Source organism: Siphateles boraxobius, unplaced genomic scaffold, assembly GCF_051911475.1.
Source record: "Siphateles boraxobius isolate OS27281-9 unplaced genomic scaffold, OSU_SipBor_1 33, whole genome shotgun sequence".
NCBI lineage: Eukaryota > Metazoa > Chordata > Actinopteri > Cypriniformes > Leuciscidae > Siphateles > Siphateles boraxobius.
Genome location: NW_027508953.1, coordinates 2,195,231 through 2,218,036, shown reverse-complemented (window position 1 = coordinate 2,218,036; position 22,806 = coordinate 2,195,231). Strand labels below are relative to the sequence as shown.

Below are 22,806 nucleotides of genomic sequence, written 5' to 3'. Positions count from 1 at the left end.
GATCCAGCGTTTAGAAACCAGGGGGAGCCATGTTGAAAAAAACTTCAAACCTACCTTTTCTTTACAACACACGAGAAGACTCCAGTATTTTCCTTCGCCTATTGAAGCAAATTAGACATATAAAACTAAAAATTGTCTGTATAAACATGAGTAGCCTTTTTAAACGTGTTAACTGTGTGTCAGTGTCCCCCATGCAGGTCAATGGTGCGGTCCAGTGGACAGGCAGAGACCGTCCCGCATAGAGGGGCTGTATTCGGCGAGCGGCTGCTATGTGATGGGCAGGGCCCCGGACCTGGGCCCCCCTCTTCTTCTGTCTTCAGTTTTCACAGCTGAGATCACACAAATCAGTGGGAATAACGAATTTAATCAATTATCGATCGTTTTTCTCTTTTAATAGAGCGCAACTGTTTTTACTGATCAGATTTAAAGGGCTACTGCATTCGGGTGTGTTGAAAACTGGGAGTTCCTCTTTTTACGCGTCTCTTTTGGACCCTGTAATGGAATGACTGACCACAAACCATGAACAAAATGGAGAACAAGGCTCTAGAGAGCAGCTTTGAAGAAAAACTGACGCTGTCAGACAAAGGTATGTAGCCTACAACTAGAATTAAGAAATACGTACAAAATGTCCACGAAACCCTAGACAAACGCACGGGTTGTCAAAGGACGCTGAATATTTCAGGGGAGTCTTCATATCTACGCATAATTTCTGTCGTTTTATATTGTTTTTTTACTGTATGCCTCTATTTATATGTTAAAGGTGGAGGTTTCTGTGCCTCCTGTCATTAAGAAAACGATAAAAGTAGCGGCTGAGTTGCGCGTGACCTGGAATCTGGATAGTGGTTATTCACATTTCTGTCAGGAAAATCTGTCGTGTTATGTCAACGCTGTTAATTTGTTGTACCTAACATGATTCGAACAATATATATAACGTTTTGTTCATTTGATCATCACTATATTTCCAGGAGAAAACCATCATTGCGTTTATATAGAGGTTTCATATGTTTAAGCGCAGTACCGCTGTGCGCAAAAACAACCACGCGCACGACTGTTTACCCGCCTGTCTATTACAGTAATTATCCAGCACCATATGAAAGCTCACGGGTTTTTCTTAGTTGCCATAATTATTAACCCTCATGCTCATCATACAGCACTCAGTGTGATCCTGCAATTAACGACTACCAGTTCTTAATCAGTATTTTTATATTGTTTGCCTAAAAATCCTTAAAACAAGATTAAGGTATTTGCCAATGTAACGTTTGTACCGTCTTATATCTATCATTTTGCTTCTCAAATAAATTGCAAATTATATATATACTATTCATATTATAATTAGGCCTAATATCTTTTAATAAGAAGACAAAGATACTGATGGAGAAAATTGTAGTTTATGATGTTTATTAGAGTCTATGTCAAGTGACACCCCCAACTTGCATTTCATGCAGATACATTTGGACTAAATTTCTTTTAAGTGAAATAGAGAAATTAGTTTATAATTGTGCATTGGATCATATTTCAAATGGATTGTGTATAATTTTTATCTGTGGGTTTAAACTCAGAGGCTGCAGGTTCAAATTCCATTAGGTGTAATTTGTGAACTACAGCTATTGTGTCCTTCAGCAAATCATTTAACCTCAGGTTCTTGTCATAATGCACAGTAAGCTGCTATGAATGAAAGTGTCGTTTGATGTAATAGGATGTAATCCATTAAGTTTTACTAGAGTCCTCTCATAAATCACCTTTAAAGGCAAGGTCAGAGCTTCCAGATGTGTGCTTGCAGGTAGACTAATGCAAGTATCAGTGTGTGTTACGCTAAGGAAACATCGTAGTCATTATCTCACAAAATCTTAGTTTGAGTAGCACATTCTTGTCTCTTGGTATTCGCCTTGTGGATTTAAAATTGGAAATTCCAAAAAGGCCGTTCTGAGCTGGCATACCACACGTTCACTTGTGCGGCCCTATATTATAATAATGCGCAAAAGAGGAGGAATCTCAGTAGTGTAAATGCATTCCTATGGGATGACTGTGTTAAAAACAGACCTCATTCTCTTCATTTTTGTCCAATAAACTTCAGCCTATGATGAATTCTACATTGTAAAGCTCCTCTACTGTAATATGCCATTCTTGTAGCTCTTTAATAACCTCATTCCTTCTTTTTAAAGGACCATTCCGTTCTGATCTGGTTCCTCCCACATGTTGTTCTGGTATCCGTTATTCACATCCTGTGAATGTAAAGCTGATTCTAGATCAGTGGCAGCAGTATATCTCTCACCTTGGGCTATTTGAGTCACAGACAGCAGTGTGGCATTATTATTATCAGCTCTAAAAGAGGCCTTGTCCTGCAGTCAGAGAGAGAGAGAGAGAGAGAGAGAGAGAGAGAGAGGTCAGAGAATCCAGAAACATTGATATGCTTTGTAGTGACTGTTTAGGGCTCTGGACTAAGACTCTTCAAGACTGAACTTGTTCAAAGGGACACTGTTTCCCCATCACAGATGAGACGGTATGACTCTCTTTACAAAGACTGTCAGGTTTTCTCTCTCACACATTGGAAAGAATTTTCTGTACTGCACACGGAACTTTATTTCGTACTATATATTTTATCTCTGCTGTCTTGCTATAAAAACCAAGAAGATTTGCCGTATGCCATACAAGAATGCAATTCAACAATGCAAATGCAATTTTAACAAAATAGCTATGTTTGTAAGCAAACGTTATTTTGGTGGCGTATTTAAATCAGCAGAATTTGCAATAAAAATGTTCATCCACATATATTTAATTTTGAGAGGAATACGCACATTCACAAAACCTCCAAAGAACCATATAGAAACTCAAGTACACTGTACAGCCGAACGGTCTCTTGAGAAAGTACAGAAACACTAAAGAATCTTTATTTTTAAGAGTAAGCCCAGTTGAGAACATTTGTGAGGTTTATTTCCTGTGGGATGGAGTTGCTGTTCGAGCTGAAGACTTTTGTCTGTGTTAGTAATGTATGACGTGGACGTTCTCATTCTCAGACACTCAGAGCCAATGACGAATTATTTCCTGCTTTTTTTCCCCAAGAGGTCTTGGAGGATTGGAAATTTCAATATCTGGCCAAAGTGGCCAGCTCAGCAAACTGCACTGTATCCTTGCAACAGGTTTAATAGAATTTCATAATAATATTACCCAAAAATACTGCTATAACAAATAAAGGCATGCTTTAAAATAATTGTCTACAGCAAAAGTCACATTTTAAATAACCTGAAAAGCTTACATTCATTTGAAATGTATTTTAATAATCTAAATTCCCAAATCATACCAATTGATGTCATAACTAACATTTGCCATGATAAATATAGATTCAAGAAACCCACTTCTTACTTCTGCTTTCAGTGGAAAATATGAATTTGAGTTTGTGGCATCACCCTATTTTGTACAGTTGTATGTTAGATACATCATGGCAGTCAGTGTCGCATTTAGACTGTTTTCCAACATAATTTTGTTATATACAAGACCAAGTAAATAGGGGATGACTTCTATTTCTGGAGGGATTTTTGGCAAGAGCTGCGTGTCATAACCGTGTGGGAAGACGGAAAAGGAAAGGGAGGAGGAAGGAATAGAGAGAGGAGGGAAGCAGCAGCATGGAAGGATTTCATTTGAATGTGAGATGTTTGTTTTTCAGAGGCCTGAATCTGAAGTTTTATGTGGGCGGAAGAGCAACAAGATGAGACAAAAAAAGACGAGAACTAGAGAGAGTTATAAAATCTGCCTGGAAACAGCTTATAGGACAGTGTATGTTTTCTAATATTATTTATTTGCTTAAATAATATCAGAGATTAAATTTGCAAGACTTTTATGAGATAGCAACCACTCAGACCATCTTGCCAAACAGAAACGCAATGTTATTATCCTCAGTCTTTTAAAAAAATCCAGTTTATATGAGATTTTTACTGTATATGGATGACCTGGATGTCCTTCTTTCCTCTTAGAACATCAATAACAGATTTTTTACTGTATAGTCTTCTTGTGCTGCCAATAGGGATGCTCCGATTGATCGGACGCCGATCATGATCGGCCGATATTGGCTAAAAATAGATTGATCGGCGAACCCCAAAAGCGCCGATCAAAAAAGCCGATCACGTGACGTAATTTACTCGCGCAACTTTTTCCCACCTGCATGCGTGGCGCACGGGCACACAACAGCAGAGTGGAGCTTGGCAGTGGCAACATGAGTTCCCCTTCACCGGAACGAATGGGGAGTCTCCCAACGGATTGAAGTGCTTGTCCGAGTGGAGACCGTGCACCGCGCGAGCCACAACAGAACGCGGTATCTGAGCCACTGATCGCTGCGGCAACGAGCACTTTGATCACTTGATAAAAAAAAAAACATTTCAGCGCTAGATCGCCTCTTATTTAACAAATGAACAAAATGAATGCTCTGAGTTAACTGGAGATGTTTTTATTTATTTGTATTGGTACATTCGTGCCACGAGATGTTTCAAAAGTGTTGGTGGTATTTTATTTTTTTTGATCTGACGTAGTTGGTTCCTCAACTACATCAGATTCAGATTATTTTATTTAATGCCATGTCAGCATTCAAATTTATTTTCATGGCAAAAATTCAATTATAAAAATACAAATATCATATAAATACAATAAAACAAAACAAAACAAGAAGTAATTTTATACAATATATATTTTTAAATGAACATATGATAAAAAATCCAAAACCTTTTCAGGCATAATCTCATTAAATATGTCCTTTAATGAAGTAACTTCATAAAAAGAGCATTCTGCTCAACTACATCAGACGTTCATAATAATAACAGAAAAAAACTTGCCATAGTTTTGTCCTTTTATCAGTAGCCAGTTTTGGTGTAACAAGTTGTACATTTTGTTGCCAATTAGTAAATGTAGTGGGTGTATTAAGAGGCTACAATTTCCAAATATGCCTAAGTGTAACTTGATCTCCTCCAATTAGGCTGATCTGATGTGTGTTGGTCTGCCTGACCCCTCTTTGTTTGGAATAATTTAATGTTACTCTGCCTTATTTGGGAAAGCTGGCCTACAGTAGCCTTAAGACATCTCCTTTTCTAAATACAATTAAATAAACACATTTTGACAAATGGTGCAAACTCTGCTAGATTATAGATAAAAGATTCCCATTCCCCTGCCATTCTGTGATCGGCAGTGATCGCCAATCGGCAGATCATGATTTTGGTGATCGGTAATCGGTGATCTCTAGCTGCCAAATTGATAAAATATGGTTCCCTTTCGTTGTCACTCCGAGTTACGTCGGATGACGACGAATGGGGTTTCGCTTAGAACACCTATCGACTTCGAGTATTACAAAACGAGCCAATGGCAAGGAAATGCCATGGGTCTGCGGGATTTGCATGGCGTAACTCCGTCCCACCTCGTGGGTATAAAGGGAGGACGCCGGCAACAGGCAGATATGTTTTCGCTTCGGAGCCAGGAGCATTTCTTCACTCCACAGTCATCTCTGACTTCGCTCTACGAGACGAGCTTCTCTCTCCGGTGTTGGTGTGACGGCGATCTGCAGCGAGCTCACAGTGCCTGCTGATCTGTGCAGTAATCTGCCAGTGTGTGTGTGTCTCCCTGTGCGCTTCAACATCGCGGAGTTTTTTCTCTCCTCTCATAAAAGAGCTCGCACGCGGCACGTCTTTTTAAAGACGGCTCGCCCGTGCATTTCTGGTTGCAGCGGACTGGTATCGGACTCTGATGGGCACGAGCGCTGTCTAGTGTGTTTGATCATGCTTGAACAGCGCTCGTGGGTGACTCATGTTCTCGCAAGGGAACGTGATCATCGCGTCATAAATAGGTCGAGACTCGGTGAACTCGCAAGAGTGAGAGTCCCCTCATCCACCCCCCGATCTTCGGCGGGTGGCCAGGGTGACCTGAGGGTTACGGTCTGGAACAAGGCGCCGACTATGTGTCCGTGACCCCAGCCCCCCTCTTCAATGACGGTGCCCGCTAGTGAACTGCTGATTCCCGCGAGTCTACCCTCTGGTGGCCCGCGTGTTTCAGTTGAAGCTACAGAGGAAGATGCCATGTCTGTTGCAGCATCACTAGGTGGGCTTGAGTCTTCTGGAAGTGAGGGCTCGTCACAGCTGCCACCTTCCGGTGTGCATACGGCTGTGCCTGAGTCTGATCCGGAGAGGACGGCCATGCTTTCCTGGGACGATTGGTTTTGGGTAAGGCCGCCGACCCTCGTCCGTGGCAAACCCCAATACCTCTCTTCCCGGACGTGCATGATGAGATCTCGAAGTCCTAGAAGACCCCCTTGTCTTCTCAGGACCGCTCGCTGATCTCATCCGCCTTTCCTCCCCTCGATGGGGCCGCTGCCCTTGGGTACACTGGGGTCCCCCCGGCTGAACGCTCTGTTGCGATGCTATGTGTCCTCAGAGTGCTTCTTCTCGGCGCAATCCTAAGCACCCGCCCGTGGCCTGTAGTTTTTCGTCTACGCTTGTGGCGAGATCCTATAGCGCCACGGGACTGGCAGCCGCCTCACTGCATGCCATGGTCATTCTGCTGGTCCCTGACCCAGATGCTCATGGACCTGCACGAGGGCGGGACTGACCCAGGGCTCTTCACTGAGCTGCGCGCCGCCACTGACCTTGCTCTCTGAGCGACGAAAGTGGCCGTACGCTCCCTGGGTCAGGTGATGCTCACCAGTCTGTGGCTGAACCTGTCTGATGTGCTGGATGTCGCGCGGACCCGTCTGTCCGACATTCCCATATCCCAGGTCGGCCTCTTCGGCGGTGCGGTTGAGGGCTTGCCCAACAGCTCTCAGCCGCCCATGAGCAGAGTGAGGTTGATTCTGTCCCGACGGCCCCGCCGTCCGCTCAGATCCCTCGTCTGCCCACCGCCGAAGGCGCCCTCCCGCGGCTCCCACCGCCCGCGGCTCCCACCTCCCGTTCACGGGCCGGCTCTGGGGGCCGCGGGCGGACGCCACAGCCCTCTCCAGCCCCGCCCCCCGCTACACGCCGGGTTAAGTGGCGCTCGTGAGACGGGCACCTCGGCGGTGGAGCAGACTGAGGTTGATTCTGTCCCGACGGCCCCGCTGTCCGCTCAGATCCCTCGGTCTGCCCACTGCCGAGGGCGCCCCCCCGCGGCTCCCACCCCGCCCGTTCACGGGCCGGCTCTGGGGGCCGCGGGCGGACGCCACAGTCCTCTCCAGCCCCGCACCCCGCTACACGCCGGGTTAAGCGGCGCTCTTGAGTTGGGCTCCTCAGAGATGGGACTCAGTTCTTTCCAGGAGTTGGTAGCAGGACCACTCTTTTCCCCGGGGAGGGCCGGGGAAGAATCCTTATTCTCCAAAGAGCTGATTCTCCCGTCTCTGAGCACAGAGTTCTCGGACGTCACAGAGCGCCGCCCACAAGCCGTGCTCTCCTCGTCCCCCTCTGTCCCAGAGGTGGTTGACATGGCGTGCCGTCCACGGACCGCTTCGCCCCTGTCCCCCTCTGTCGCCAGACCCCTGGCAGAGCAGGCCCCCGCGGGACGACCAGCCTGGTCCTCCCCTGGCCCCTCTGCCAGGGCGCGGTTGCTAACTGTGCCCCCACATCGGGCCGCTATGCCGTCCACGTCTGGGCCAGTTACTCCGCTTCGCTGCCCCTCCGGGGGGACGCCTGTGGTCGCATGATCCCGCTGGTTCAGTTCCTGGGAGCCTGGTTAGAGCTTCCCCGTCTGTCCCGCTGGGTCGCGCGGACTATCAGGCTCGGCTATGCGATTCAGTTCGCACGGTCTCCTCCCCACTTGGGGAGTCCGCTCCACTTTTGTCGGTGGCTATGCCCCCTTCAGGAGAGCAGAGATTGCCACCCTGCTGGCGAAGGGCGCAATCGAGACTGTCCCTCCAGCCGAGATGAGGTCCAGCCGGCTTCTCAGCCCCTACTTCATTGTCCCCAATAAAACCGGTGGGTTACGGCCAATCCTGGACTTGCGCGTGCTGAACCGCTCTCTTCACAGGATGCCGTTCAAGATGCTCAAACGCGTTTTCGAATGCATACGGCCCAGGATTGGTTTGCAGCGATCGACCTGAAGGACGCCTACTTCGGACAGACCGTTCCTTCGGTTTTCTTTCAGGGGCAGGCATCCAGTACGCGGTTTTCCCTTTCGGGCTAGCCCTGTCTCCTCGCATCTTCACGAAGGTCGTCGAGGCTGCCCTTGTTCCCCTTCGGGAACACGGGGTTCGCATCCTGAGTTATATCGACGACTGGCTGATCATAGCTCACTCTCGAGTTCAGGTTGCGAACACAGGGACCTAGTGCTTCGGCACCTAGCTCGTCTGGGCCTTCGGGTCAACTGGGAGAAGAGCAAACTTTGCCCCGTGCAGAGGATCTCTTTTCTCGGTATGGATATCGACTCGGTCGCCATGTCCGCGCAGCTTACGAGCTAGCGCGCGCGCAGTCACTGCTGACTTGCCTGAGACAGTTCGAGGGCAAGAGTGCGGTTCCACTGAAACTTTTTCAGAGGCTCCTGGGCATATGGCTTCTGCAGCCGCGGCAACGCCGCTCGGATTGCTTCATATGAGACCGCTTCAGCTTTGGCTTCGCGACCGAGTCCCGAGGTGGGCATGGCAACACGGCACCCTCCGAGTAACAGTTACTCCGACCTGCCGTCAGACCTTCACCCCGTGGTCGAACCTCAGTTTTCTACGGGCCGGAGTGCCCCTGGAACGAGCTTCGCGGCATGTTGTTGTAACGACAGATGCCTCCTCCACGGGCTGGGGTGCCATGTGCAATGGACGTGCTGCCGCGGGCTCCTGGACAGGACCCCGTCGCCTCTGGCATGTCAATTGCCTCGAGTTGCTGGCCGTACGTCTTGCTTTGCGCCGCTTCCGGGCCGTGCTCAAGAACCAACACGTACTAGTCCGCTCAGACAATACCGCCACTGTAGCGTACATCAACCATCAAGGTGGTCTACGCTCCTGCCGTTTGTCGCAACTCGCTCGCCACCTCCCCATATGGAGTCAGAAGCATCTGAGGTCGCTTCATGCCATTTATTTCCACCGGAGCCCTGAACTGTGCAGCCTACGAGCTCTCACGGCTTCAGCCACTCCCTGGAGAATGGCGACTCCATCCCCAGTCGGTCCAGCTGATTTGGGACCAGTTCGGGGACGCACAGATAGATCTGTTTGCCTCCCACGACTCGACCCATTGCGCCCAGTCTTATTCCCTGTCCGAGGGCACGCTCGGCACGGATGCTCTGGCGCACAGCTGGCCGCAGGGCCGCAAGTATGCGTTTCCCCCAGTGAGCCTTCTTGCGCAGACCTTGCGCTACGTCAGGGAGGACGAGGAGCAGGTCATTCTGGTCGCGCCGTACTGGCCCGCCCGGACCTGGTTCTCCGAACTAGTACTCCTCGCGACAGTACCTCCTTGGCCGATTCCCCTGACGAAGGACCTCCTTTCTCAGGGACGGGGCACCCTATGGCACCCTCGTCCCGATCCTTGGAACCTCCACGTGTGGCTCCTGGACGGGACGAAGCAGGTTTGAGTACCCTTCCACCTACGGTGGCGGCTACCATCACTTCCGCTAGAGCGTCGCCCACGAGACACGTCTACGCGTTGAAGTGGAACCTCTTCGTCAACTGGTGCTCTTCTCACCGAGAAGACCCCCGGAGATGTTCGATTAGTGTCGTGCTTTCCTTCCTTCAAGATAGGCTGGAGCGAAGGCTGTCTCCCTCCACCCTGAAAGTCTATGTTGCCGCTATTGCCGCACACCATGACCCAGTCGAAGGTAAGTCTGTTGGAAGGTACGACCTGATCTTCAGGTTCCTGAGAGGAGCGAGGAGACTGAATCCTCCTCGCCCTCCTCTCGTTCCCTCTTGGGACCTCTCAGTGGTTCTAACTGCCCTGCGGAGTGCTCCCTTTGAGCCTTTGCAATCAGTGGAGCTTAAGTTCCTGTCTATGAAGACAGCGCTCCTGGTTGCATTGGCCTCCATCAAGAGGGTGGGGGACTTGCATGCATTCTCCGTTGACGAAGCGTGCCTGGAATTTGGGCCGGCTTACTCTCACGTGATCCTGAGACCCCGGCCTGGATATGTGCCCAAGGTTCCTACCACTCCCTTCCGGGACCAGGTGGTGAACCTGCAAGCGCTGCCCCCGGAGGAGGCAGACCCAGCCTTGGCACTGCTCTGTCCAGTACGCGCCCTCCGCGCCTATGTAGACAGGACGCAGTGTTTCAGGACCTCTGACCAGCTCTTTGTCTGTTATGGTGGGAAGCTGAAGGGAAAGGCTCTCTCCAAGCAAAGGTTGTCTCACTGGATAGTGGACGCCATTGCCTTGGCATACCAGCAGCAAGGTCGACCGTGCCCCCTTGGTGTGACCGCCCACTCCACCCGGAGTGTGGCATCCTCTTGGGCTCTAGCGCATGGCGCCTCGCTAACAGACAATCTGCAGAGCTGCAGGCTGGGCGACACCTAACACATTCGCCAGATTCTACAATCTCCGAGTGGAGCCAGTGTCCTCTCATGTACTCGCTTCAACCAGCTAGTACTGGACCCGCTCAGGTGTCTTCGCTTGCTCGCCATTCCACTCCACGGACTGGATACGTGCGATATTCTCCTCAGGTGAGCTTCCCCGAAAAGCCCTGAGTTCCTCCAGCACTCCTGACGTTGGCGCCAGTGTCTATTGCCTGTGCGTCGGCTAGGTGCCTCCCGTGTGCATGGTCCCTCCTCTGAGCGACCCCCACATGTGTATTTCCACTGTAAGCCTCTCTGAGCGTGTGTCTTTCCCTTGGCAAGCCACCTTGCCACCCCTGGGGTTGAAATATTCCACCTGCGGCTGGACACCCCAGTGTTCTCCATGTCTCCTTCGGGTCACATGTGTATTCTCTAAGTCCCCCCCTCTGGGTTGGCAGTAATTGCATATTTCCCCTGAACTTGGGATATGCTCCCCAGTGTACCTTGGTATTCCTGTGCTAAATAGGAGTCCTTCGTCCGTGCCAGTCTCACGACAGGGATCTCAGATTTACGCAGGGCACTGGAAGACAGCTGAGAAGGTGGCGTGATTAGACTGGTAACCCCATTCGTCGTCATCCGACGTAACTCGGAGTGACAACGAAAGGGAACGTCTCGGTTACGTATTTAACCCTCGTTCCCTGAGTAGGGAACGGAGACGTTACGTCTGCCTGCCACTTTCCGCTGTACCGCGGGGATCGCCTGAGCTCAGTCTTGGCTCCTCAGCGAAGAAACATATCTGCCTGTTGCCGGCGTCCTCCCTTTATACCCACGAGGTGGGACGGAGTTACGCCATGCAAATCCCGCAGACCCATGGCATTTCCTTGCCATTGGCTCGTTTTGTAATACTCGAAGTCGATAGGTGTTCTAAGCGAAACCCCATTCGTCGTCATCCGACGTAACGTCTCCGTTCCCTACTCAGGGAACGAGGGTTACATACGTAACCGAGACGTTTTTCATTATAAGTTCTGCAGATCAGTATTTTGGTTTCTGGTTTCTTATAGTCACCATTTATAAAGCGCTTTTAACAGTATGGATTGTTTCAAAGCAGCTTTACACAGATAATAGAAATTACCAAAACAGATTGTTTGGGCTTTACCACAGACAAAGATATTGTCCAGCTAAAGTCTTGACTGATTCACTTCAGTTGCGAAGATCATAGTTATTAACTTATGGGCCGCACTGGTGTCTCGAGAACGCACTCCCTCAAATAGGTTCGAAGGTGAAAACGATTATCCGTTTTCTCTGTACAAACCTCTAAAACGCAAACCTGCGAAAACGCAGACGACACGCACATGCGCATCACGTGTTCAGTCGATAGTTATGCGTGTTTGAATATATATGTGCGCATGCGTGTAGTCCTTCTTCACAAATCAACTCTCAACAAACTACTTGTCTGGCCTTAAAAATTTACATACATTTTTCTTTGCACTAGTTTATTAGTGCATTCTTCAATGCAGTAGTATATAGATCAACACATTTTCAGTATTTTGTACAATATTTCATGGTTAAAAAGTTAGTTCACCCATAAATGAAAATTCTGTCATCAATTGTTCACCCCAGTGTCGGTCCTAGACTTCTGGGGGCCCTAAGCAAACCTTTAAGGGGCCCGTATCAGTGCATTAAAATAAACCCTAAAATGACCCCCAACCTCTTGATCGAGTTTTCTTTTTTTTTTCAGAGCAGGTTAAACAGTAACGCAATAAAAAAGAAGAAAATTACAAACAATAGGACGAATACAATATAAAAAAGATACAAGAAAAACGACTCTAAAAATAATAGTTTACAATACAGAAATTTAAAAAAAGTCATCATATGTAAAAAAGAAACCACTGCATAGTCTTCACAGTATTATTTAAATATTCATTGATTCCTATTAAAGTTATTCAGTGAAGAGCAGTGAATAATTCTCTCTTTTTCTTTTTGTTGTTTTATTAATAATAAATGACAGACACCAGCAGTAAGATCCACAGATTTAACATAGCTATTGACAAGCATTCAATTTAGACATAACTAAATGTGTTTAAGTGAAAACTCCCCAAGATGAACAATCTAACATATGTTTGTGTGTTTTTGATTTCAACTATTTTTTTTTATTTTTTTTTAGTATCGAGCATGTCCGACAGGAGACTGTATATTACGATAGTCACGTTACATGTTTGTATGATGCTTTGTATATCACGTAGCAAGGCTTTAAAAAAAAAGGAACGGAATGCGGCATAATGTTTTAATAATCATTGGAAGCCAAAATCAAAAACGAAACTAAAATGATATTAATCACAAGGGGCAATAACTAGCATAATTTGCATACTTTGCGTATAGGGAGGACCTTCATTTGTGTTCCAAAAATGAAAAAAAAAAAAGTCTTACGAGTTTGGAACGACATGAGGGTGAGTAAATTATGACAGAATTTTCATTTTTGGGTGAACTATCCCTTTAATTAGAAGTTATCCATATAGTTAACCTCAGAGATCCACAAAGATTTGAGTTGTCAAACAAGAGAGCTGTTTCTCCATTCAAATTTTTGCTTTCTGCTTTAGTTTTATACAACCGTAGGAAGTTTAGGAAATGCACATCCGGCTCTACTTGGACTTGGATATCTGGATGACCTGGATGTCCTTCTTTCCTCTTAGAACATCAATAACAGATTTTTCAGTGACCTCTTAATAACCTTAAGCAGCAATAGCCAGACAGTGAAGTCATGGACTTAACATGGAGAAACACCATCATTTGGCAGTTCTTTCCACTCCGCGATCTGTTTACCTAAACGCTCATAATGACGTTTTAGATCAGAACTATTCCTTTTTAAAAACTGACTGTTTGCACTATGAAATTAGAGATTAATCATCTTAATAATGTGCAGTTCTGCTTCAATGATGAGGTGTGGCGTCTGCAGAGTCGTGGAAGTCACGATCGTGTTTTTGTTGGCAAAGTTGTTTTGTCGCAGCAGCCGAAATGTAAACAAAGTGAGAATTTGTGTGATTAGATCAAGTCTTCACTGTTGCATAATGACTTCTCTTGGCGGCAGGAAAACAGTGGAAATCTGTCTATGTCTTACGTAAGCTGGGCGTGCGAATTGAATTCCTCAGAACATGAGAAAACAGGATCTCCTCAAGGACAGAAGATTTGAAATGAACCGGAATGAATGTGTGTTTACCAACACAGAGATCTGAAAATGAGGTCAAACTTTGAATAATTTCTGAATAATGCATTTCATTGTTGGTGTGCTGAGAGAATGTTTGTAAACGGTGGTTATTTATGCTAATTTATGCAGAAATGCAGTAATTTTTTTCTGTAATTAGAAACAATGTTACATGCCCAGAGTCTAGTTTCCATTATATTCAAGCTTGTGGCATTCTAGCAAACTTTACTGAGCACTTTCAGTATATACATTGGTTGGATTTATTTCATCCTTTCAGAGCAAAAGGGATTTTCAGACTTCTGTAAGCACATTATGCGATGTCCTAAAGTTCTACAGAATAGTTGAGAATTTAAAAGTCTTCCTGTTTTCAAAGCTTTCTTTTGCTCTATAAATCCTGACATAGTGTTTTCTTTTGTTGAAATGAACTTTTAGAGTTTACTCCAATGGTCCGTGGGCTCTGTTTATTTTTTTACGCCTTGTCTACAGGGTTGGTGGTCTCTATGTAGAATCAACAAAGTGTGGTTGTTGAGACTCTGGTGTGCCTGGAGTCCTGGACTATAAAACATTTCAAAATTAAAATATTTAGTAGTTTTTCTGATTATAGTGTCCAACAGTATTTTACTGTAATAAAACAATAAGCCATTACAGGTTGTGCTTAAATGGTGATTTTACCAGAGTTAAGCTTTGTTTAGAAAAGCACAATGCCCCCTTAGCTGTGGGAATATCGAATGTATTTAATATTGTAATATTGGATTAATTTTATATATATAATGATCTATTTCACATCCTTTAATGGCTTATTGCTTTTATCAAACATTTGTACAAGCCTACTGTGTATTATTTACAGATGCTATTCCATTGTGATGTTTATTTTATTCATTCTAAGTAACAGCCATAATTGTTCAGATTGACAATTTATTTGCATTATCTAAATATAAAGTATTTAATGCAAATGAAGCGACATTCAGTGTGTTCTACACTCTACACTACACTTTTTTTAGTGACATCAATGGTTCCATGAAGAACCTTTTACATCCACTGAACCTTTCTATTCTGCAAAAGGCTCTTTAAAGTGTAAAAAGGTTCTTTAGATTATTATGATATTCTTCACACTAAGAAAAAAAAAAGGTTATTTCAAGAAATGTTCACCGAAAGGTTCTTTGATGAACCAAAAATTGTTCTTTTACTGCATTGCTGCAATAAAAAAAGCTGCAATAAAAGCCTCTGAAAAAAAAGGTTTATTTCTGGCCCTGGTTTGTATATGTTGAACACAGTGTGTGTAAGTGTCAGATGCTGTTGTTTAGTGTATGTTAAGGCTGTTGGCATGAACTTTGTGTGGTGCACATATGAAGTCTCAACTGGTTCACCAGCAGCTGTAGCCATCAGTGCGTCGTTGACGAGAGACATGAGTGTTTAAGAAAGAGAAAACAGTCGTTAGCATGTGCTTGTGTGTGTTCACACACCCCGTCCGTCGCCCGTCCAGTGTGGTCACAGAACTGGCCTACTAATATTAGCGCCGCAGCTGCACAAGTGCGTTTGTACCCCTTTGCTCATCATTATTGCCACATAACACTGATCTAGAAACAGCATTGCCACACCTTAAAGTGTTTCAGCAGTCGTAATATAATCTAAAACAGATGCTCTATGCAATTGGTGGAGAAATATGTATTATGATGTGGTGGGAGAGAGTCTGCAGCATGTGTCGTGATCTCAGAAGGCGTCTCCTGCTGGGAATGAGTCACATGACTCAGAATTTCTTGGGTTCTTTCCCTGATGTTCTCACATCTGCTTCTGGTGACCTTCAAAACGGTTCTTGTGTCGCCACAGCTTGTGCTGCAGGAAATCTGATTAACACTTTCCCCCAAGTGTGTCTGAGACACGTAGGTATTTATAGACACGGTCATATGAGGAATGTAATATTAGCTGCTCTTCACAGAACGCTGCCTGATCTTCTATTTGTGTGTTTTAAATATCGAGTCATGGAGGCTTGGGTAGCCGCCGGTGTCATTTCCGCTTTCATCTTGGCTTGGAAGAGACAGGTTATCCGTCCTCCATTAAATGACCTCAGCATCAAGTAGCTCCTAATGGAAGGAGCGTGAAGGGAATTACAAGGGCATTTCCTCCTTAACACTTCGCTTTTTGCTCTGTTTGGCTGCATTTAGACAATTGCTTTTTATTTAGCAGGTACTTTACTCTAAAAGCAGATTACAGTACAGAATCAAAACACCTGACGTCCAGAGATCTAACCGTCTGATTCACTGTCCTTTCCACTGGTTTTCATAATTATGACTTTCAAAAGCCATTTTATACTGATATGTCAGAGAGCATGTACTCCTGACACTTTTGCCAGGATCGACTGTTATGACAGGCTGTATCAGTTTGCTCTGTTTTACATATTTATATCTGTTCTCTTCTGCTACAGTGCATAGAGACAGCTAGACATGACATGGACAATCCCATATACCTTCTCTACACACCTGTCATACGGTTTCACTGTTTTTTTGGGGGGTTTTTTTGCATGAATTTAAACACGCACAGTGTATGATTTGGGGCACGATTTTGCTCTCTGGTAAATTTCAGGTAGGAATTTTGTCGTTTGGGCAAATTCTGCAGTACAAAAATGATAATAGCTTGTATAAAGCTAGTATCGCATAATATTTGGTTTGTATATTTTATTATTTCCTTCATTTTTTTATTATCATTAAAATGTAAATGATACAGGTTTTTTATTATCTTTTTGAATACACTACTCTTCAAAAGTTTGATTTGTAAAATTTATTATTTTGTTCAGCAAGGATGCATTAAATCGATCAAAAGTCACAGTAAAGACATTTATAGTGTTACTTAATATTTCTTTTTTTCAATAAATGCTGTTCTATTGAGGTTTCTATTTATCAAAGAATCATCACGGTTTCCACAAAAATATTAAGAAGCACAACTGTTTTCAACATTGAAAATATTAATAAATGTTTCTTGAGCAGCAAATCAGCATATTAGAATGATTTCTAAGATTTCTAAAGGATCAATCGACACTGAAGTCTAGAGTAATGGTGCTGGAAATTTATTTTAAACTCTAATGCTATTTCACAATTTTACTGTATTTTTGATCAAATAAATGCAGCCTTGGTGAGTTTTATTTTTTTTGTTGTAAATTTTTACTCCTCAGTGGATTGTGATTCCATGACACCTTTCAGAAATGATTATCTTCAATTCTTTTACGTTCGGCCATGACATGGGTTGGCCAAAGCTGAGAGTAATGCACTCTTATTGTTAGCAGAAAACATTGAATTAGCCAAAAGATTCTGAGGAAATGTGTTGAGCTTTTGGTGGAATTGGTTGTGTGTGGGCCTGGATAGTTTTGTGCACAGCTCTTTAAAATTATCCTGAACTCTTGCGCATGGGATTTTTAAGGGGTCATTATCTATCCCTTTTATTTCTCAGAAATCCACTTGGAATTTGAGTGTAGGTTTACTTATTATTGTATATATATATATATATATATATATATATATATATATATATATATATATATATATATATATATATATATATATATATATATTATGTTGCACAAACAAAATTACAAAGACAGGTCAGACTTATGTGTGATAACATACACTGATAAATGATGCTTGTAGCCTTCCTGCAGCTCAAACAGTAGAGCATGGCACTAGCAATGCCAAGGTTATGGGTTTGATTCCCAATGGAATGCATGAATTGAAAAAAATAAATTTCTTAAATGCAATGTAAGTAACTTTGGATAAAAGTGTCTGCCAAATGCATATATTTAAATAAGCAGTAAGTTCAGAAACATGTATTAAGAAAGTAAACCCGTTGAAATTTCATGGCTATGTTACTGAAGGCAGCTGCCAAAACATGTGGATGGATAGATGTGGGTCACTGCTCATATAAACACAGTCCCTGTGCTGACATCCTTCACCTCCACACACACATAAACGCACGGTTTAAGCATGCATATATACATTTCGATGCTCTTTCCATTAGACCACTCAAGGGCAGCTTTAATATAGAAGGATAAAAATCACTTAAAGCGGCTTATCTTATTTTTACTGATCTGAGGTCAAAGGCTTTAAAAAAAACGGCATTAAAAAACACAAACAACTATTGAAAAATGTCATATTCTGACTTATAAAATACAATATCTTTTGAGTATCATTGTGCCCTGAATGAGTTGAAGTGTTTATTGATGCTGATTATTTCTAGATGATTGATCTTGATAATCACTCACCAAACAAGCACGAGGTATCTCAGTTGGAGACCAATTAGCAATTGATGCAATACTACGCTTACGGGTGTCGTGGTTTAAAGCGCTCGGCGTTGTTCTGTTTGTTGTGTCTGTAATCGGGGCAACCGTTCAGGCCATGTTGTTCTTGATGTTGGATTGAGGATTTTGTTTTGTGCCATGAGCTGTCTAGTTTGAAGAACACCTTTTAGCCGTGAAGTCAGTCTTGCCCTACAATCTCACAGTCATATATCAAGATATAGGCAGTTACTGAGTTTCCATTTGTGAAAGTGTCTGACTTCACTGAGGGGGAGATGCAGAGGGTGCTCAAATATTAATAGTGTTTGGATGATTCCAGCACTCCTCTGTGTGTGTGTGTGTGTGTGTGTGTGTGTGTGTGTGTGTGTGTGTGTGTGTGTGTGTGTGTGTGTGTGTGTGTGTGTGTGTGTGTGTGTGTGTGTGTGTGTGTGTGTGTGTGTGTGTGTGTGTGCAGATGTGGGTAACCCAGTTTATCCGTCATGTTGATCTGCGAGACAGATTGTTGCCACTCCACTGGATGCTTCAGAAGAACCCCAAGAGAAACATTTAATTCTGTTGCTGTTCATTTTTCTGTTTTGGATTTCTAGTGCTGTGAATGTTTTTACTTGCATTGCTTGTGAAGTTATCTTTGATTTTGGACTTAGCCACGTCTCTTGTCTTGACAAAAACAATATAACAACACAGATGTACAGTATTAGACATGTAGAAACAGGTGTTATTGTTTAGGTAGCAGTGATGTACTGCAGAGTTTCTTTATTTTAAAGTAGACGGTCTGTTTTTGAGATCTTTATCACTTTATCATGTCATATTCCAGCTTTGTTTGGAACATCAAATATACTCCTTTTCTGTTGTTTATTCCTACCGTATCAGAAGTATAACTGGGTCTTTCTCGGGAAATGATGATAATTATTTCTGAAATTCTCAGGAAGATTATTCATAAACTGTTCTTAAACATTCGCCAGTAATTTCTTAGTATTCAATTAGGTGATAAAGCTTGTAATTTGAATAGATTATGGAGTAAATTCTGGTAGTATCACTTGTAGCATTGTTGTAATTGAAAAATATTTATTACACTACCCTTCAAATATTAGGGTTTTGTAAGATTTTTGTAATTTAAAGAAGTCTCTTCAGCTCACCAAGGCTGCATTTATTTGATAAAAAGTACAGTAAAACAGTAATATTGTGAAATATTATTGCAATTTAAAATAACTGTTTTCTATTTGAATATATGTCATTTATTCCTGTGATCAGAGCTGAATGTTCAGCATCAGTGTCACATGATCCTTCAGAAATCATTCTAATGATAACTGTTTTAATATTTCTGATTACTAATGTTGAAAACAGTTGTGGTGCTTCATATTTTTTTGTGGAAACGGTGATTCAAATGTTTTTTTCAGGATTCTTTGATGAATAGAAAGTTCAAATGAACAGCATTTATTTGATATAGAAATCTTTTGTAGCATTATGTCTTTACTGTCACTTTTAATCAAATATATGCATCCATTCTGAGTAAAAGTATTAATTTCTTTAAAAAAATTAAAACCAATGTATATAATTTTTGTCTCCAAACATGCTTACATGCATGACTGAAGGTCATGCTAAATAGTTAATAATAACCTAGCAAATATTATCACATTTTTCACAGTCAATATTTTTGTTCTTTGTCCCCAAAAAAAGATGTAGTCTAACTTTTGAGTCTAACAGGGCAGAAGCTTTTATTTATTTTATTTCTTTGGCATTATTTTCTAATCAGTACTAAATTTGTCAAATAGTGTGACTTAGTTCAGCATCTCATCAATTAGATCAGCATTAAAGGTATTGTAGGTAGAAATCCCCAAAAATATTTTTTTCCAATTTTTTTCAAACTGTCTTTATATATCAATGCATAATTAAAATGTAAGTACTCTGGAAAATAAATTATAAAAATCGAGTGTCTGTAGTTCTCTCAGGACTGTAATAAACACAGCTCATTATTCCATTCGGGACGAAAGAAATGATTGGCTGGGGCGACTGTCACTCTCCCTCGCTACCATGGATACCACCTCTGCTGATACAGGAGGAGCCCAAATGCGCGCACCCGTTTGAAAAGGAACGGAAGCTAGTAATAACAAACAATTATGGCAGAGAAAGAACAGTCACAATTCTCAGTAACGTTACCTGCATATAGAGGCAGCGAAGTCAAACGAGTTAAAAAAAGGAAGACAGTATTTGAAAAGGCTATGAACAAAAAGTCTTTGGATAAATAAAGAAATCATAAGAGAGTCGGCGTGGCTTTCCAGCGTCGGCTACTACTGAGTGATCTCAAGGGGCTGAAAGTGACTCCATGATGGCTTTATTTCTGCTGGACAGGTAATCTTGCTGTTTTCATTTTGATGGCATTTATTTTTTCATGAAGCATGTATCACTAGCACACCTAACTACCTAATATTAGCTACCTAACGTTACGTAGCATAACTAACGGTACTGGCTTAGCTATGACAGTGTAACTTTGGTGTCGACTAGTATAACGTTACTGTTAGTGAGCCAGGGTTGAGACGATAAATAAGCAATAGGCCTATCTGCAGTCGAAAGCTGTTTTATTTAATTTCGCCGAATCTAACTTTAGGTTAAAAAGTTTAGGGGATCTATTTTTATACCTAGCTTTACCCTCTGCCTAAACTGTGTTCCTATTTTCACCGTGAACTCTACCTACTCCGTTTTTTCACGTTTGGTTTGTTGTTATATGCTCTACATATGTTTACATATGTCTTTATGTTGTATCTGTATGTGCTATACAATATATGTTGTGTGTGTGTGTGTGTTATATTATCTTGGGTCTGCAATGCAGTTGTGAGAAGGTGTTTGAGTGTATGTAATTCAGTTTATCTGTAAACAATCTTATGTTATGAATCTTACAAATTCACCTTCATCACAGTGTAACTGATAGTAACGGCAAACGTGTATCAATGAAGCTATTTATAGCTTTGCCTTATATTGAGTTTGATTCCGTTACGAGCTAGTAAAATATTTTAAACTTTACAAGTATCGTTATGCAAGCTGGATAGTGAGTACTAACAGCCATGTTAATTGTTTATATTCATACTGATAAAGTTAGTTATTTTATTACTTGTGATTCTGACATGATGTCACTACATCTGGTAAAGCTGGTAAACACGTCCGACTCTTCCAGCTGAGCGAATGGCCGGGATCGCGCGTTCATTTGTTTTGGGGGCGTGGCTTTGGAAGGAGCCGAGTAGGGAGGGAGTGGGAGATAATGGGATAATGAGCTGTGTTTATTGTAGTCCTAAGAGGACTACAGACACTCGATTTTTATCATTTCTTTTCCAGAGTACTTACATTTTAATTATGCATTGATATATAAAGACAGTTTAAACAAATTTTGACAAAAAGTATTTTTGTGGATTTCTACCTACTATACCTTTAAGTCACTGTGACACAAATGACAAAGGCAAAAATGACAGCGTTTCCTGAGAATGATCCATGTGGAAAGATTGAAATGAAGTTTATCAGCTGCAGGACACTTACAATTAAATTATTAGCAACAAGTCTTTTGTGGCATTCTCAAGTGTAAACAGTAGAAGAAATATTCTCAGTGTCTCTCTGTCCTTGTTTAGCTCGCCGCTGCGCTCTGACGGTCGAGTGCCATGTTGTGTTCTGTTGCCATCCACACAGACTGTAGAGACGCATGCCACACATGCCTGAGGTCCGACTGACCCAGATCCCCCGAGCCTTGTGCTCTTCCCTCTGCCACGGACGGGCCGCTGACCCACTTCACACCATTGTGTCTGTAAAGCCCTTCACACTAGTTCAAAAAACACAGAACTGAGTGCTTTTACAGCTGTGTATTTACAGCGTCAGGGTTTTCAGAGATAACCACGTGTAGGAAAGGAAAAAAACACGAATAGGATCTTGTTAATGTGTTGATTTTTTCCTCTAGATAGGAGTGAGATTAAATGGAGATCAAATGGATGTGTCTTCACTAGAGTTTCTGAAGGGATCTCAAATTGTACCCAGTTTTAATTGATTTTATGATCGCAAACATTTTTCATAAATTTAAAGCATTTTAAAGCCCTATGCTGTTCCTGTATTTAATTAGTTGTCTAATTTAAATTTTTATTCTCCTATGGAATTTTAGGAGAAACGTCTCACGAAACTGACAGAACCAAAGATAACTCTTTGAATTCTTGCACCTAGGAACAATAGTGAACACTAATATGTCAAAAACGTTTACTAAGAAGTATTTTGTGGTGCCTGTTTAGAAAATGTCTGCTTTTAGTTTTCAGACTTGTGCTTTTTGTCTGGTGGAATAAAATCGACGGACAATGAAGGAGGGACCTTAGCCATATATTATTGTTTTTATTAATACTTTGCATTATCTTTTATTTTTATATTTTCATTTTTTTTTTGATATGTAGTAATTTTGTTATGTGCTTTTGTCCTTATTAGATTTTCTATTATTGTTATCGTTTGATAATAATTTTTAAATATATCTTTTTTATTTAAAATTTTTATTTGAGTTCTTATTTTGATTTCAGTTCAGCTTCATTATTTATTTCCATTTAGTAATTTTAGTACTGCAACTTAATTTTGTTCAGTTGAACTTTTCTCCATTATAATTTATTTTATTTCAGCTTTATTTAACTTAACAAAAATGGTTTTAGCAGTTTTATAGTTAACAATAATAACCTTGCCACCTACTTATAGCAACACACAACCAATCTAATTTAGCAACAACTTAGCAACTGCATAGCAACACCCTGGCAACCACCCACAACACCCTATCATGGTGGTGAGTTTGCATGAACAGTTTTCATCTCATTGCATTTGCTTGTTTACTATATATTTTTTATATTTTAGAAAGTTTTAGCTCCTTTTATGGCTGATGAGGGATTGTGGCGTCTATTTTTACTGTGAGCTAGAGGTGAA

General features: G+C 42.5%; 1 protein-coding gene across 4 annotated transcripts in view; it reads left to right on the top strand.

Annotated features, from left to right (window-relative positions):
* The window catches only part of LOC143701569 (uncharacterized), a 58,358-nt gene continuing 35,552 nt past the window's right edge, over nucleotides 1-22,806 (top strand). The window contains exon 1 of one of the 4 annotated variants that reach the window (XM_077194961.1): nucleotides 1-586. In XM_077194961.1, the coding sequence (XP_077051076.1) occupies nucleotides 520-586 (67 nt within the window). In that variant the 5' untranslated portion in view covers nucleotides 1-519. The remainder of the gene's footprint in view (nucleotides 587-22,806) is intronic. The other 3 variants (XM_077194958.1, XM_077194959.1, XM_077194960.1) reach the window with 3 other exon arrangements.